The sequence below is a fragment of the Anastrepha ludens genome, chromosome 4 (genome assembly GCF_028408465.1).
Source record: "Anastrepha ludens isolate Willacy chromosome 4, idAnaLude1.1, whole genome shotgun sequence".
NCBI classification, from domain to species: Eukaryota; Metazoa; Arthropoda; class Insecta; order Diptera; family Tephritidae; genus Anastrepha; species Anastrepha ludens.
In genome coordinates, this window is record NC_071500.1 from 14,902,894 (window position 1) to 14,921,699 (window position 18,806).

At 32.7% G+C, this 18,806-nt stretch overlaps 1 protein-coding gene across 2 annotated transcripts in view; it reads right to left on the bottom strand.

Annotated features, from left to right (window-relative positions):
- Positions 1 to 17,191, bottom strand: part of LOC128862113 (uncharacterized) — a 53,337-nt gene extending 36,146 nt beyond the window's left edge. For both annotated transcript variants that reach the window (XM_054100555.1, XM_054100554.1), the window contains exons 1-2: positions 16,973 to 17,191; positions 14,048 to 14,221 (exon numbers count right to left, since the gene is read on the bottom strand). In XM_054100555.1, coding sequence (XP_053956530.1) covers positions 14,048 to 14,143 — 96 coding nt within the window. In that variant the 5' untranslated portion in view covers positions 14,144 to 14,221; positions 16,973 to 17,191. The remainder of the gene's footprint in view (positions 1 to 14,047; positions 14,222 to 16,972) is intronic.
- Positions 17,192 to 18,806: the final 1,615 nt, after the last annotated feature.

Below are 18,806 nucleotides of genomic sequence, written 5' to 3' on the forward strand. Positions count from 1 at the left end.
ATAAATAAATATATTATTTATCATTTCATATTTTACCATAAATTTCATTGTAATCAACTACTATTTCTTCAACCTTCTTCGAAATGAGTTAAAATATTATAAATAAAAATCACAAAAAAAAATCTTTTTTTTACCAACCAAGGAAACAGGTAAGAATTTAAAAATATATACCTGCGATACTTAATAATGAATTAAATATTCATAGTGGTCTGGCCAGACGCTTTATGCTCGATCTTCAGGTTTTGGGCGATGCTACGACTACTAATATGCCGGTCAACTTCGATTATTTCGGTGATTTTATAGACATCTTCGGCATTATCGACATTTAACATCAAAAATGCCAGAACGGAATCGGCGAAACGAAAATTGCACGTAATTAACTGTTAAAGTATAGACACCACGAATACCATTCACAGTTTCAACGGCCTGCATTTTCGCATTTATCAAAGAAAAGCTGTAAAATGTACCGAATTTTCTCTTTGTTGACTTCAATTATTATCACCCTGTATGACTGAATAAAAAAAACCGTAAAATATTTTTTTAGTGTGAAATGTTACTTTGTCAAAGAGCATAAACTTTAAATTGTCTGATCGATACTTTACGAGAGATCGAGCCAGCTATATACCGAGCAAATAATGGATTTCTTTTTCCCCAAACTATATTAATATATTCAAAAACCATCAATAATAATAATTAAAAAAAAAAACATAAAATGAAGAAATTTATTTTTTTATTAATTTAATTTCAAATTTATTTTTTTATTAATTTAATTTAAAATTTATTTTTTTATTAATTTAATTTAAAATTAATAAAAAAATTAATTTGTTTTTATTTACTGGTAAATATTTAAATTCTTTTTTATTATTTCCAATTATAATCGATTAAAGCATCCAATCATTTTGGTTACTCAGCCTAATCAATTTTCAAACTTGTCGACCTTGATTTTGTTTCAAATTTACTTCACCAACTAAATACAATGCAATAATTTTTTCTAACCGCTAGTTCATCTTTATATATGCATATATGTATGTATATGTATATGTGCATACATAAAAATATATATTCACCCTTGCATGGGAGCTATAAATTTCAAAAACCAGCTTTTCACTGCAACTGACATTAAAGTTATAGCTTCCGTCTAAAATAAATATTTTCTCACATACCAAACTGAGAATATGGCGATATCAGATATTCAACGCTCGAGTTTGTTGTTTTATGGCTGCCCACACATACTTATACACACATACATGTACAAATGCGTGTAGGGCCACATATTTCCGCACGTTGTTGGCGTGTAAAAGCTCACAAAAAAAAAATTGAAAACAACAGGAATTTGAAACCAATTGATTGCAATGCTCATACCGTTGTGTTGTGAGTGTTACTCGTAATAGCTGCCGTGTGACTACTTTGCTTTACTATTAGTAATTATTTATTTATTTGTTTGTTTATTGCTTAGTGAATGCATTCACATCAGCACCGCCAAATCGTTACAATCACTGCATTGCAATGGTAACAAGTTATGGTTTGTTTAACAATGGAGCCAGTAAACTGCACACAGTCATACATACTCGTACATATGTGTACATGTGCGAGTTCAGCAGCCAGCACCGGTGATGGTAAATTCAGAGAGAGAGAACAAAAGGAACAACAAGTTGAGCCGAACAACAAATCCAAATCCAAGTAAAAATTGTGCTCGCATGTTTTCAAGTTAGCAGCACTAATGCCGAAAACATAATTTATTTTTTAAATGCACATACCTACATATGTATGTATTTATGTACATATGTATGTGAAGTGGAAATCGCAATTAGAGGCGGAATTAGGTAAAGGTAATAAATGCCACCGTAACATTTTGTTTTTTCTTTTTTTTTTTCCATTTCATACGCTAAATAATTTTGAAACAAATAAAAAATACTTCGTAGTTTCATGTGGTGGCGGAAAAGTAGAGTAAGCGTGAAAAAGAATATTCACAATCATGCAGACCGCGTGAATTTATTATTAACACTCTAGCGGTGAACAACTGTCATATGCAAAGATGCCAGTAGTAAATCGAGTAATAAATTTGAAATGTTGATATACAATGAATATATAAGTATGTATGTGGTTAAGTTTTTAACGTTTAAATAAAAGTTTAGAGAAATGGACAAAACAAACAACTATTTTTTAAACTGTGTAATAACTCATGATATGAGTTTTATACTATCTTTAAGGTACCTCCTAAATATATTTTAGCCATTTAAAGTTTACGACATACAACAATATGACACATGTGGCACCCTTGTGAATGCCCCAAACACAATATGTACATGCATTTTAATTTAAATACAACAATGTACATAAAAAGTTTGCGCTAATCTTAACTAATAACCATGTAGATGTACATATGTATGGAAAATGTGTTCCCCTTTGTAACCAAACCAATTTACACCAAGTTGAAAATTACTAACTGCAGCGGGAAATAATAAGCTAATTAATATGACTGCAAATGCTAACAAAGGAGAGAGAAACGTAATGGGAAATAAATGAGCACGAATTCAAAATGTAAGCAACAGTAAAATTAAGTTTTCTAATTTTCCTGTTAATCAATGCCACTGATTTGTTATGAAATGGTTCAAAAAACTACGCATCTTTTCAATAAGTTTGTTTCACAGAGTTTTTTATAATTTGCAAATAGCTCACAATTTGAAATATATTGAGTCAATATTAGATCGGTGCATGAAGCAAATAATTTGTAACACTTCTTGCGAATTATCAAGTTTTGGTGTTTATGTATTCAAAAAACTTGCAAAGTAGGGGAAAGTGAGAGAGCAGCATAGCATTTCATTTTGAGGGGAAGTTGCAAGTTTTTACTGGATTAATTTTTACTTGTAAGAATTTTGCTAGTGAGAAAAAAAGCTGATCGCAGAGTAAAATAAATGCGAAATTAAAATTTACGAATTGAGTCAAAGCTAAATTGAAATAAAAGCTGAGATTAAAATGGAGGATATAAGTAAATATTGTATATTTTAGACAAAAATTTGTAAAGTTTATTTAAAATCATATACTAAATAGGAATCAGCTGTTTGTAAAACTTGCAAACTGTGACTAGTTTTGATATAAATTAATTTAAATAACAAAAACAATTTAATTTTAAAATTTGACTTGACTTTTCAAAAAATCGAATAAAACAAATTTAATAATTTCAAAAGATTATTTAAAATCTCACTGCTCTGAATCATTGTGTAGTTAGTGCTTTAAAACAAAACTATTCCTCTAATATGTCAATATAATAAAAAAATTAAATAATAAAAAATACTTGGAAATAAATCTGGACTTACCCAACTATAGCATATGTCTCATAAATGATATATACATATAAGTATATTTGGTGTTTGTTGGTAATTGGTAATTACGTTTGTATTATTTGGTGTTTGTCCGAGCACCTCCTACAATTTGTGGTGTGCTTCTTGTTGTTTTTCCATAAATGGAGATACCTTTAGTTTTATGCCCTCTCTAATGGCAGCTGGTTTTCTATGACGCCTTTTTCAAGCACTCGGAGATTTGTCATTGCCAGCGGAGGGGCGATCGCTATTAGAAAAAACTGTTTCTCTCATTTGTTGTTTCCTGCCCGGAAATTCAAAACTCGAGCATATAACTTACAAAATTATATTGAGAAACAAAAAATTTATTTTGAATGATAAAGCTCTTCTTATTTTCACTCAATGAACTTAACATTTTGAATAGAAACACACTTCAGTGTTCTAGATAGTAAAAACATATACGAAGTGTTGTTATTCTGTCAGTATATGTATGTAGGTATGAGTGCATCCCTCTTCTATTCCCACAACAATTCATGACACTCTGAGTGTAGCAAAATTTCTTTTCTTTTTTACTCGTTTAGCAAGAAAATAACAACAAACTTATAAGCAGCTCTATTCAAATTAAACGGATAAAGGTTTTACTAGTTTTCCCCAAGTTTCACATTCCCCTTCGGTTAAAAAACAAGTAAAGAAAAATACTTGAAATTGAAATTTTCGCTCCCAGCATTTGGGCTAAAAATACTTTGTTTAAACTGTAGCTGCTTTTTGCAAGTAACCCAGGTACTTCCCAAAACTTGTGACATTCTTGGCTATCTGCCGGGTGCAGTCGCATGTTTACATATTTCATAAATCAAAACAAATAAAGAAATATATGTACAATGAATACGTGCACCCTCATTGATAATTTGCGCTCACGCCCTCACACATAACAATCTATGCATATTTACACGCATAGCGTTTGTATTGCATATTTATGCATGTGTTCAAAGTACACGTACACAGAACGTTTCATTGAAATTTGCATAATTTATGTTACAATCGCTTGACAGTAATTCGGTCTATCTTCGGGCGTTCGGCAATTTGCACAACACATATTTCTCTCGTGCACATACATACACATGTTTGTATGACTCTTCGGACTACTTGGGATATGTTTATACATAAAATCGTACGTACATATAGATATATACACGTACATATGTACCTACATATAGAAATATAAGGGGCGATTCCGTAGCTCAGTCGTGTGCACAGTGCTGGCATGATTTTGTAGTTTGCCTTTAAATCGGATACATCAATTTGCATATCTTGTCAGTCATAAAAATCCCGCTGAGTGACAGGTTGCCTGATTGTCTATTAGATTGGCTGGCTACCTAAATGGCGATTGTGCTGTTATTTTAATTCGCAAATCACGCGCTTTAAAAGCTATGCGAACTCGTCAATTTTTTGAAATTTTTCCATTAAGCGCTATTTCGTCTACTAATTCTCTTTTGTTTTGATTATTATTTTTTCTGTATTTTATAACTTTGAAATTAGTTGCGCTGCTGCATGACGAATACGATTGAGTTCCGTCATTAAGCAAAAAATACAAAAAATACAAAAAAAAAAAAAAAGCCAAAACGAGCACAAAAGACACTAAAATAATAATAGATAAGTAAAGAAGTATAATTCTTTGTTAGGGTAACAATATTTATATCCATTCCGTGTGCGACTTGAAATATAAGAAATTTGAATTGTTTCATTAGCATGAAACTGGTTCATTAGTGGGGAAATCTCTAGAACTGTACGTAGCGTAACCCAGTTTTCGAGAGAGCTACACAGTAGCACAGAATATGCTTTATTATGGAGGTTTGGCTGCGCTTTTTCTCCTATTTATGGAGTTTTACAGTTTTAAGCCGCCTGCGGCAGATATTTTTTTAAGAGGAGCTTTTCATAGAAGTACACCGGGAGGTTTGCAATGAATAGTTTGAACTTATTACAAATTTTCTATGCTTCCTTTGAGTATTCATTATTTTATATAAAATAATTTATATAAAATAATTTTATATAAAATAATTGCTTAACAAAAACCATACAAATAGAATTTTAAAACTGTGCACAAAAATTATAAAAATTCCATAAATTTTGCATACCAATTTCACGATTTTTAATTAGAAATTTTTTTCCTTAACTCTGTTGCGCGTTTTCTCGACCACCTCCACAGTTTCTCGTTTGACTGAATAACACTTTTGGAGAATTCCGAAGTTGAAGCAGCAGCATTATTTTCTCTTCCGCAAATGGAGTAACTGCAGTTGCTGTTGATGGTTTTGTGGTAATTTGCTTTCCTTTCTATTCGGCAGTTTCAGTGACCATTCTAATCGTTTCGACTGTTTGTAGCAGCAAAAGTAGTAAAAACTATTTGAAGCTAAAAATTGTCGAAACTGCCGACTGCCGAAGCACTTCGTAGTCTTTTAGGAATCGTAAGTCGTAGAAACAGTTCGTATACGACTTAGCATAACTGGTGCTGCGCGATTAAGCAGTAATTTTACGATTTTTGCTACTTTAACAGCAGCTCTTTATTGGCACTTTAAAAACTTGGTTCCATGAATGGTAACGCAAGCTAAAACACACGTGAAATATTCTCACAGAATGTGTAAATAAGTGCAAGAATGATAGAAACAAGATTGGGCCCATCAGAGAGTGCGTGATGTCACATATTCGCAGTTGCATGAGAGAAAGCTGTGAAAATGCGAATAAGAATGCAACAAAAAGAAGAAATTACACAAATAACACAGGAATAAATTCTATCGAATTCGCTGTGAGCAAAGTAGCGGTGCCACTATCGGCGCCATCTTATTATTCTCCCCATCGTGAAATAAATGTAATTTGGAACATAAGCAAACTTTTACGGAAGCTATTTACAAATACAACGTTTTCCCCACTGAAGCTCTATCGTTGCAATATTTACGCCATTTACGTTTAATATATTAAAATGATCTTGAACTGAATGATGGCTAGAATAATATCCCTAACTTGTTTTGTATCTCTTAACTTGTTTTGTTGGTACCTTTTTTGTGTTGCTCGTGTAATTATTATATATCGAAAGTGAGGCTATATTTTATTCCACACACGCTAGTATTTGTAAGTAAAGAGTAGAGATATTCTCATATGAGTATTGCTCGTGGAGTAGACAACTACAACTATTCTTTCTTATCAACACAAATACAAACAACTAGAAGTATTGTTATTTATGATCACCGACTGGTAAATTGGAAAATTCCCATTTAGACATACTTACAAAATTCCTATTACATTTACAATTGTGCTGCATTCCTTACAATCATCTATTTTCTATTTATAGGTAACACATACGCATACGCAGTCCTAACGCCATTTGAGTGGTAAATAAATATAAATAAATTCCATTGCTATCAATGCATCTATTGATGGATTGATCTATGAATCCTAAAAAAAATGTTCTACTGTTACAGGGCTCCTTTTCTTAATTTTAAAATATACACGCATCCGCTTCTGATGACGCACTTAAGGGAATGAATCGACTAAAGCACATAACCGATTGCAATTGCTATGCACGTCCAGCATAAAGCCTGTTCGCCATTCACACAAACGTCAATACTTTTATTGTAATTACTACAGACTATGCATTTTAATTCTAACTTTATATGCAACGCTTGTACGTTGATTTCGCAAAACAGTAAATTTCTGCAGTAGCGATAACTAATAGTTATTGCAGTTTTTATCATTTTAGGTATCGCTTTTAAGTTTGGTGGAAACAATTTAAAAGTGCATTTTGCATGCTAAATAATGATGGCCCATTTGGCAGCTTAACTTTGTTTTTTTGGGTTAAGTTGGTGGTTATTGTACAGTTGCAACACTAAAAGTTCACTATAAGCATACGTATTCTTATAAGTATGTGTGTATATGCATATAAGTGATTAATAATTTAGCACCTAAAATATCAATTAAAAAGAGAGGCTAGTAATTTAGCGTAAAATATCTATGATATTCATGTATGCAGCGGCGTTGTTTTAGTTGCCGCAAATTAGTCATAGAAATAAGGTTTTAACTATAATTATTAGTTACTAATGCGCTGTCTTTGAACCATAGTGTCGAAACAAATGCTTTCTAATGTTGTATACTTCTCGCTTTCGTCTTAATTTGGGTACATGGAGCATATTAAAAAAATATTGAAAATGTAAATGAGTGTGAAATTTGCTTTTTAGAAAAATTTATTACCCATGCACTTATTCATCAATCATAAGCTTAAGTATTCTAGTATTCAAATTATTGTTTTCGTACGAATAGTCTTGCTACCTGTCTATGTATAGTATGTAAATTGTGTATATTCTTAAAGAGTTAGCAACTAATTTATCATACTTCTTTGACAGTGGCTACTTTCGCTTGGACAACACCGAAAGCCCAAATGCAAGCTTAGTGGAGAATGTACGCAGAATAAAAAAGAGAAAAAGTCCCGAAAAAGTAAGTCCCTTTAGTAGAAAAAGGAAAGAAACTGGCCGATGATAAAACTTTAAATGCAGCTACGATATCTAAGCCGATAGCCCTGGTAGCTAATGCGACTACATTTGATTAATTTGTAATTTTAATTATATTTCAAGAAATAATAATAATAACACGAGAGAGATATTAAAAAAATAATATTATATAAAATAAAATGGCGCCTGCATTTCTGTTAGGTGTTTAGCCAAGCACCTCCTCCCATTTGAGGCGTACGTCTTGATGTAGCTCCACATATTGAGGGACCTACAGTTTTAAGCCGACTATTTTTTATAAGAAGTTTTTTCATAGCAGAAATACACTCGGAGGCTTCTCATTGCCTGCCGAGAGAAATTTTATTGATTGAAAAATAAACAGTTAATGACAAGGAAGTTTCTCACTGTGAGTGTGCCTATCACCCTTTTGGTAGGGGACCAATACGTTTCATCGTTCACTTTTACTGTTCCCTTTGGATGAAACCAAAATGAAAGGCAATTTACATTTTTTCGCTTTGGATAATTTTTCCAAGATGATTTGTTTTAAGTAAGCAACACAACTTATTAGGATAACTGAATGCTTTAAGAAATGAAGCTGGCTCTAAATTATATTTTTCTCAATGATTATTCTCAATTTTGGCTCAAGTAAGCTGCTTTAGTGTATGTATGACATGTGTTTGTGTCCTATTCAATACTTCACAGTATAGGTAATAAAAACTAGGCACTAAAGATTAGCTCTCAAAATCTCCTCAGTCAACTCTTTTTATGTTAATAAGGGGAAGTGACGTTTAATAAGGACTATTCACAAATACAACAAATCATTTATTTATTAAAAATATTTAACTTAATTTTAATAAAAATTTCCAGATATATGTTTTATTAATTTATTATATTATGATGGAAAATCAGAAAAAAATTTGTTTGAATAGAAATCGTCATATAAATTAAAATAAATACAAAAATTAATTAAAATAATTTGTTTAATAATGTTGTAAAAAAGTTAATGTCATTAACGTTGTTAAAAAGTTCCAATTTCATATGCATTCGCATTACAATTTTATGATAAAAAATTATTTTATAAATATATAAAGTTTCTTAAATGAAAAAAGAATCGTTCACCTTTATTTGAGTAGGCAGCCATCGTAGCCGAATGGGTTGTGCGTGTTTACCATTCGGCAGTAAATTTCCGTGCATGAAATACCAAAATGATAGAAAACAGTTTTTTATTAGCGGTCGCCGCTCGGCAGGCAATGACAAACCTCCCAGTGTATTTGTGTCATGAAAAATCTCCTCTTAAAAACCGATTTGCCATTCGGAGTGGGCTTACAGTTAGAATTAAAAAAAAAAAATCGAGTTAGCTTTTATTTTATTTTCTTAATATACATATATTTAAGAAAGCGCACAGAAAATTTAATATCGTTCTGGTGAATATTTTCGAAGTTACACGCAAATTTGAAAAGGCGTTTCAAAGAAATTTTGCCCTATGTAAAGTGATTTTCAAACTTTAAACGCGTTTTTCTCAAAACCATGTTTTCGAAGTCGGTGGACACGATTTCTCAAAAACAGCTGAACCGATCGTCTTGAAATTTTAACACAACCTTCTCAGATATATTCTCCAGGTATTAATCGAAGAAATAAGAATTTTGTTTGTTTTTATTTCTATTTTTTTGGCAATTTTTCGCGAAATTTTTTGTAGAAAATTCGATTCCTATAGCCGCCATTTTATCAAAAATTAAAATTTTGACTATTCCTTTGATTGATACCTAGCTTTATCTAACCACAAAAATAATCTAACGGTTTTTGGATTTAAAATAATCCAAACCGGAGATATTTTGTCCACCGCCAAACGCTTTTTTTTTTTTGGAGGACGCTTGGGAGATCATCTGCAGGAGCTGTGCACTTCAATATTTTCACTAATTTTACGTGCTATAATTAACTTTAAAGTAGACATTGAATAATTAAAAATTGTATTTGTTTAATAAAATAGTTCTTTGTAAAAAATTCTCAGAAAAACGTGATTTTTCAGCCTTCCAAGTTTATACATAAATAACCCCTTAAAACTGTAGGTCCCTCCATTTGTGGAACGCAAGACGCACGCCACAGCCAAAGGTGTAATAACTATATATAATATATATAATATACTTGTGTTTTTATAATTAATTATATTTAAATTTGAAATTCGGAAAATAATAGCTCAAGTATTGGAATTATGAAATAACCTTGTACTCCAAAAATCTGAAAATCAGTTGTATTATTGTGTAGCCACGAGCACAGCCTTGAACATTCGATACTCAATTAAGTGCAGTATATATGTATGTATGTGGGTAAATTCAAATATATAAAATAAAGTTTCGAGCATATTCTTTAAAGTACAATACATACATACATCAGACATATGGTGCCATCATACAAAATATCTTTTATGTATACCAGAAGCCATACATACCACAGCGCATAATTCAACACTTTTGAACGTAAGTTTATAAGTATATTGCATTTATCTAATTGGCATGCATATGTACATACACTCATGCACAAATGTGATTCGCATAGAACCAAGTTTAGCCATTTAGCATAACAAAAGTTTGCACAACACATTTCCGATGCTGTTGTAATATGGAAATGATTTAAAACATGACATGGCCATGGCATTTTCGAAATACTCATACAACTTGAAATTTTTAAAGAAAAATCTTTGCTAGAATAAACCGCATACAAACATGAATATCTTCATAAATCGTAGGTACATACTTATAGTTACATACACATATACTTCAACACATACACACATATGTATATACCTTTAATTTAGTTTACTCGATGTTCCTACATACACACTTGCATACTTGCACTTCTTCGTGCACAGCAAGCACAAAGACTCCATCAGCAGTCAGTCGCATCGGCCGCTAACAAAAAGCTTGCCCGCTGCTATTCTCAACGCAATACGACGAGTACTACGAATGCTGAAAAGACCTTCAATGGCAATACAGTGGCAAGCAGCAACGATCATTGAGCAAAAGCAACAATTTGTCGACTTTTGCTCAAGTTATGTGCTAACTCGATTGTGGACTTGTGTACTTTTGTACTTGTGTGTGTGTGTGTGAGGCTGTGTGAGGCGTGCAACCAAGAAGCACAGTAACCCAGATTTATGGGCTGCAGTCACAGTTGTGTTGCGCCGGCGCAGCTCAAGAAATGAAATAGCGGCTGTAAGCCAAATTAGCAGCGGAATTACGAAAACAATGTGAAAAATGTAAAAAACTAAAAATATTTAATTGATTTATTTTTAAAAAGGTTATATACACAGACATGCATTGTGTGTGTGTGTATGATTAAAAAAATAGCGAACAAAAAGTTCCAATTGTCTTTGCCAAGCGGTAGAGCAGGCGACTGCGACAGAAAAATTATGTAAATACTTGCGGAGCTGTTTGTTGGTAACCAGTGGTTAGTTGATTACTTAGCTGGTTGGTTTTATTGCGCAGATGCCGAGACACATGCATATGCATGAGTGTATATGTAAATGCTACAAACAAGTAAATACATACATACAAGAATTTATATATAGTTTTTTGTGGTAAAGATACCAAGTCGGCCGGAAAGCGTTGTCAAAGTCTAAAAATAATTAAATTTTTGTCATCTAAAAATTCTACAGTAGCATACAAATTTTATCAATTAGAGCTACATAAAAGGAGTGCATGGAATTTTCGTGGTTTATAAATATTGACTTTTGCTTTTAGAATTCAAACGCGCGTAAAGGACCTAGTGGCTTTTTTCGTTCTTTTCTTGTTCTTTAATATTTTTATTGCATAAATCTATGAAAGAACTAAGCTTGTTGACTTCCGCCTGCAAGGCCGATGTACTGCTATTAGGTGTTACAGGGCCGTCACAATAGGTCCGTTAAGTCCATTGCGGCAACGAATTTGATTGGCAGCTAAATGGATTATGTCTATTTGAGTCGAAGGCGCCACATACGTACCATACGCCGAGTCGGAATGCACAAAAACTGGCCAATTTCTACTTTTGCCTAAGGAAATATTTTTCAAATTTTCGAGAAAAAACAATGACAATTAATTGTTAAAAATAAATCGAAATTTTGAAAAAACAAATCTTTCGATCGAGTACGACCTTTTTATGTTCCTCAAAAGCAGTATAGATTTTATTGAAATCTACCAAGCGGTTTTTAAGTTACAGTAATCACCAGTTCAAAAAACATAGTTTTGAGAAAAATGCCTTTAAAGTTTTGCTATCGAGCTCCGGAGCGCCTAAACGCCCTTTGTTAATTGTTGAATAACTCGAAAAGTATTTTTCGGATTTACTTCAAATTTTTACAGATTTTATATGATACTTAAAGAAAATACAAAAAAAATTTAAATTTTTTGAAAATTCTGACTACCTCTAACCCCTTAAAGAAGAACAATTTTGTAGCGCGCAAAGTTTTTTCGATGGTGTTTTTTATTATATCAAATGCAGAAAATAAATGGAGTTCAAAAGAATGGCGTCACTTCAAATGCACCCTTATTTTTTCGATAAAAGCTTGAAAGAGTAGGGAAAAGACTAATCTTAGCCAAGTTATGCTGAAAATTTAAAGTGCGTGCCGATCCCGAAGTTATGGTCGCACCCACCGTCTACGACTACCACGACCGTTTCCACGACACTTGGTTCTATGTAACCGGAACGACGCGGATTTATATCTGGCCAAGGACTGTCCCTTCAGCAGCATTCCCCCTACATATATGGGGAATGTTTATGCTGCTATAAAAACAACAACAACAGCTACCAAATTCTATTCAAACCCCCTTTCGCTTCAATAAGCATTCATTTATTATATATTTCTCAACCAACAAAAACCTGTTTACACACAACGAAAAATGATATTTGCTTTCACAACAAGAAAATCTGTTGCTTTTTTGTTTATATGCGGCAATACTGCCATTGTAGTACCACGGTACGTTTTGCACGCCAATTCGCTCAAAAGCGTTGCCGCAACAGACGCAAAGGACCCATTGTGACAGCCCCATTAGCAGCAGCATCAACGGGATAAGCTACAATTTTTTTATATATTTTTGTTTGCATTACAACTTTTTTTTTTGTAAATACCTGTATTTTACAGTAACAAGTAACAATCCACATACAAGGTGGCACAAAATTAATCATCCATTTTTTTTAATAACTTTTTTACTAAATAAAAAGGAAAATGATTTTGAGTGATGGAAATCTTTATTTCGATTGTATGTTTAAGAAACTGCATGTACAAGTGTCAAATATGTCATCTGCAAAATTTACAAATCTTCCGTTAGGGGGATTAATTTTGCGCCACCTTGCAGATGCTAGCCAAGTCTGGTAACCAGTTTATGAAGTGCGCATTGAAGCTATGCAACAAACGAAGGAACCAATAGTTTGCGAGCCGCTTTCGAGAATCGCTCTGAAGTGAAGTTTGTCGCAGGAGCTCAAGTGGCCGGGACTTTTACCAAAAAATTATTTATTATAATTTTTTTAACGATCATTGTGCTAGAACATCTAAAAATGTGTCAGTACTAATCTACTTTAAAGTATACGTCGTTATTTCCTGCTAGTCTCCTGCATACATAGATACATATGCGTGTTTGTATGTACATTCTATATATCTTAAAAAAAATGGCACTCTATAGGCGACAACTTTTGTTGTTGCGGCTGCTGTCTGCTGGTATGTCAGTGGCTTTTAAATCGGTGCCAACCAACCAGCCAGCCGTTGAGACTGTGCGCCAGTTAGTAAGCAAGCGCATAGGTGACTGGGGCGCGCATTTAAAATATAATTAACTCAACTTTTAAACCAGCAATAATTCAACAACGTACGTACATATATAAGTGCATACATATATACATATTTTTATGCATTCATGTACGTTCAAGTAAAGAAAAAGGTGTACGCGGGGGACTGGTACTCGTACCTACATTGCTACAAAGTACCATATCTGTATACAGGTGTTTGTACATATAAATAAAGGTACTAAAGTCTTTATTGAAAGCAATAAAGAAAAACTAGTTGACCGAGTTAATTTCATTACACGCGCAGGTGCATCTGCATTCTGTTTCTTATTGTTGGGCCCAGAAAGTGTTAAACTGTTAATGCCATAGTTTATAAAAAGTGAGCGTGAGATTGATGAGACGAAGTTGTTTAGAAATAAAGAAATGTTTAAGTAAGATGCTATGTTTTCTACGTTATTGTCTATGGTTGGTTAGTATGTATGTGTGTATGTAAATTGAAGTGAAGTTTTTATTTACCGGTGGCGCTTCGCTGGCGGTGCTGTAGACTTCGCTGGCCGCATAATCGGGCTTTATTTGCACAGTTGCCATTGAATCCGTATCCTTGCCTGTCATCTAAGCCTTACAGAGATGAGTCCACAAAGTAAATGAGAAAGGTGTGGAAACCAACGTGGTTGTAGATGTGGTAAATGCCTGGTGAAGAAAAAAAATATCCATATTTTATGAACTGTAGCTTGATTTTTTTATTTTTATTATGTGGAAGGAATGTATATATGTATATCTTTTGTTTATTAAATTAGTAACCGATCTTAAGTAGCATTTTTTGGCACTTACTTAGATAAATTCACAGTTCACAAAACCTCACTAGTAAATTAGAACAGAGATGTACATTATTTTATTCAAAATTAAAAAATTTAAAAAAAAATTGAATTCAACAAATTAAAAACAAAATTATTAAAATTTTTAAAACAATTAATCATTTATTGCAGAAAAAATTACTCTCCGGCAAAACTTAAAAAAAAAAAAAAATAAACAAAAAATTTTTAAAACACTCCACCATTTATTGCAACAAAAATTATTCGCCGGCAAAACTTAAAAAAAAATTAAACCAAAAATAAAAAAAATTATTAAAATTTTTCAAACAATTAACCATTTATTGTAAAACAAAATTAAAAACAAATAAAAAAAATTATTCACATTATTCAAATTATTGCCAAAAAAATTTTTTTTTTAAATAATTTAAAAAAAAAAAAATTAAGAATTAAAAAAAAGTGTATTAAAATTTTTTAAAACAACATTTCACCATTATTCGCCGACAAAACTTCAAAAACAATTATAAATAAAAACAAATTATTCAAACAATTAACCATTTAGCGCAAAAAAAAAATTAACAAATTAAAAAAAAAATTGCAACAAAAATTACTCGCTGGCAAAACTTAAAAAGCCCCTCTATTTGTACAAATACACTAAGGCATACATCACAAATAGGAGAAGGTAAATGGAACAAATTGCTGAGTCTAAGGTTACGAGTAAGACAACTAAAAGGCAAAAAGTAAAGTGGCATTTGATATGATTCGTGGCTATGACACTTATAAACATGACCAATGAAATTTTTCTACGCATTTCTAAAATTAACAAAAGGCATCTACTTTTGCGAGTATATGCAGGCTAACTATGTTATTAGGCCAACAAAGGGAATGAATGGCAAATCTTAGGAAACGTTTTTGAACCTTCTCAATTCCTAAAGATGAAGACATTTAAATAGAATGGATCCCAGATAATGCTGCAAAATTCGGGGTTTGATCTAACAAGAGAAAAATATAACTTCTTCAGCGTTTCCCCGACAGTGGGTTCTACGTTACCGGAACGACCCGGATTTACTATATATTTACTATATATTCGGTCAAGGACTGTCACTTCAGCAGCACTCCCCGCACATGTATGGGGAATGTTTTTGCTGATACAACAACAACATCAAGTTCTTCAGTGTAGAAACATCCTGGCACTCCTTTGAATTCCTTTTTACAAAGCCACGCATAGATGTAGACTTGGCATTCATAAAGTCTATATGTTTAGAAAACGACTTTTTCGATGTAAATATACTTGTATACATATACCAATGCAAGTATATGTAATGAATTTTAGTTACCTACATTTGTAACTGTACCTCACCAACTCCCTACGCAAAGCGCTTTTTAAAATATTGGTCTTAGTTTCCTCGCCGCAAATTTTAACTTTCAATCGAAAGTAGCTTTTCTAGTTCAGTTTGAATATTTTTATTGAGCAAAATAAGACTTAATTCAACTTTTCTTTTACTTTTTTTGTGTTTTTTAATTTCTGATCTTAAACATTAATTTCGCCTTAAAATATTTCTTTTAAAAACAGATTTCCCTTATAATGATTTTTGGTTAGCTGCATGAGAAATATCGTTATCGATAACTATGGCTTCATAGCTCAGAATGGCAAACCGTGTTGATAATTCTGTTCAGTAAGGTTTGGCAAAGCGTCATCAACCGTTTAACCAGACCAACGCTACTACTCGCGTACACTCTTTTTGGGTGTTTGGCCCAGCTCCTTCTCCTATTTGTGGTGTGCGTCTTGGTGTTGTTCCACAAAGACCAAAGCTACCGAACTGTGGAAATTTACTTAAAAATAATAATAATAAAAAAAAAAAATATGTTCGGAAAGTTCATAAAGCACTGGCGGCATTAGCGATCCTTATTCCTGTCGAAAAGAGGAAGGAACTGTCATTAGAGCCATGCTGACTGAATTTTTGTTTCCAACATAGTTTTAAACTCAAGAGTATTTTATAATAATGCGGTACGGTACACTAGACAGGGCTAGTTTACTGGGGCGTAGCCCTTGGTCGGAAAAAGCTCGAATCATTCCGGTAACGTAAACTCTAACTGTGATATTTTCCACAAATGCTAAGTTGCAAAGTTTTATATATTTTTTCAATTATTTTCAGTATTATTTTTTTTTAATGTGCAGCTAATTTTATATATATTTGGGTAAGCGGCATTTCAATGCTGTATTTCAAATTAAAAATTAAAAATTTCGAAAACTACTCCTATATATGTGCGCATCCTTCAGCTGCCTTTCATATTAAAATGTGTATGCATAACTGCAATATTTTCACTTTTCAAGCTCACTCTCAGTACTGCAATTTTGCTGCATTAATTGAAAATAACGAAATTTCGTTACCACGCACATAAATAAATTTCTTCCATAAATCTAAATACTCCTTTGTGTCTGATGGCTTGCTTTCGCATTTTTGCTAGAATTTTGCAACTCTAAAATGTCCTTTATTACAACACCTCTTGCTTTTGAACACCTCTTTCTGTTTAACTAATTGCATTTGTAAATTCAACACTTTTCGAATGTTCTTGCTTTGTATTTCTGTATTTCTAAATTGATCTTCTGTAGCCTGCGAAACACACTTACAGCAACGTTTCTTTTTGTCTGCGCTGTCACAGCCGTTCCGAAAAAGGAGTCACTTTACTTTTCACTTATCCACACAAAATCTTTAAGATGCAGAAATTTAGTTGTTAGTTGTTTCGTAGAAGTAACGATAGAGTTTGTTTTGAAGCTTTATAAATGGTTTGAGCCAAAAGCACGTCTTAACAGATCGACTGCCACTCGACGTCTGAAGTTCGGTAAGCGTTGGCTTTGAGATTTTTCTACCAGATTTGAAATGAATTTTTTTCCAATTTGCTTTTTGTTTTTCCATTATATTTATTTTCTTTTCTGGTTTTTCAGTGTGTTAATGTTTTCACAGATGCACAAATACACGCTTATGCTAAAGCGTGTTTAAAAGTGTTTTTTTATATGTAGTTGTGCATGTACGGACGGGTGTAGTAAAAAAGTGAAAAATGTAAAAAAAGGTAGAGCAGAATAAGAAAAAAAGCAAAAAACAAAAGCTAATAGGCAAAAATTCATATAAAAATAAACACCAACACTGTTGTAAAACCACTTTTACGAAAATCGTGCACAAAGCGGGTGAGATGAATACAACAACAACAATACAAAAATACAAAAAAAATAAAGCATACAAATAAGGTGTAACGAATGTAGTTTTGTATAAGCGTTTTGTACGTATGTAAGTGCATATGTGAATATTAAAACAAATATCGGGGATACATACATATAAAAATACATAGGTATATACGATGATCGCACAAATGTGTGATTGTATGTGCATATGCATGTGCTTCTATTCGTACTGTGACGGCTTAGTACGGGTGTACGAAATAAACTCGAATCGAACCGCTTTGAGCGGCCAGTTTTGCAGTTTGGCGATCTCATCGAATGGTGCCGCCTGCTGTCTGCTGCTGCTGCTGCTGCTGCGTTCATATTGCAATGCTTGGCTAACTGGCTGGATTTTTTACACTTGTATGTGCACACAGGCATACATTCATACACATATACACATATATATGCATACGCATATACCCATACATATATATGCATACATACATACATACATTAGTACTATTATTATTATTATTGTGCTGGATGGTTGATTCGTTAGTTTTGCTTGGATGTATGCTTGATTGGGCGGCTTAGTAGTTTCGTATATACATACGTATGTATGTATATGTAGATAAATACTATTTATACATAACATACACTCATACATAGTAGATTAAGTAAGTGTCTTTTGTGGCGACTGGTGGGGCTACGACAAATTTTTGTTGCCCCCAGCTCATCCGCTTTGGCCATTAATATTTAATACATTAACTTTGTGATTTTTTTGTTTTGATTGTATTGTATTGTGTGTATAATTTTTGTACGTACATACATTTATTATGTATGTGTGAGTGGTTGTAAAATCTGCAAAACTAAAATGTAATCATCTGCAGCAGAAGTCGTAGTAGAATTTCAGTGTTAATAGAGAAACTAATAGTCGTAATAATATGGTTGTTCTTGTTATCGAAGTGTTGTGATTATGAATTCGTATACTCGTATATACTAAGTACACTTGTATATACTTATACAAAAATCTATACATTGTACTTATAAATAAATAAAGTAAATAATTAGCGCATACACTTCTGTTAGGTGCTTGGCCGAGTTCCTCCTCCTGTTTGTGGCGTGCGCCTCGATGTTGTTCCACAAATGGAGGGATCTACAGTTTTCAGTGGATTTCGAACGGCAAATGATTTTTTATGAGGGCTTTTTCATGACAGAAATATCCTCGGAGGTTTGTCATTGCCTGCCGAGGTGCGACCGTTGTTGGAAAAAACTGTTTCATTTTGCTGCTCATGCACGGGGACCT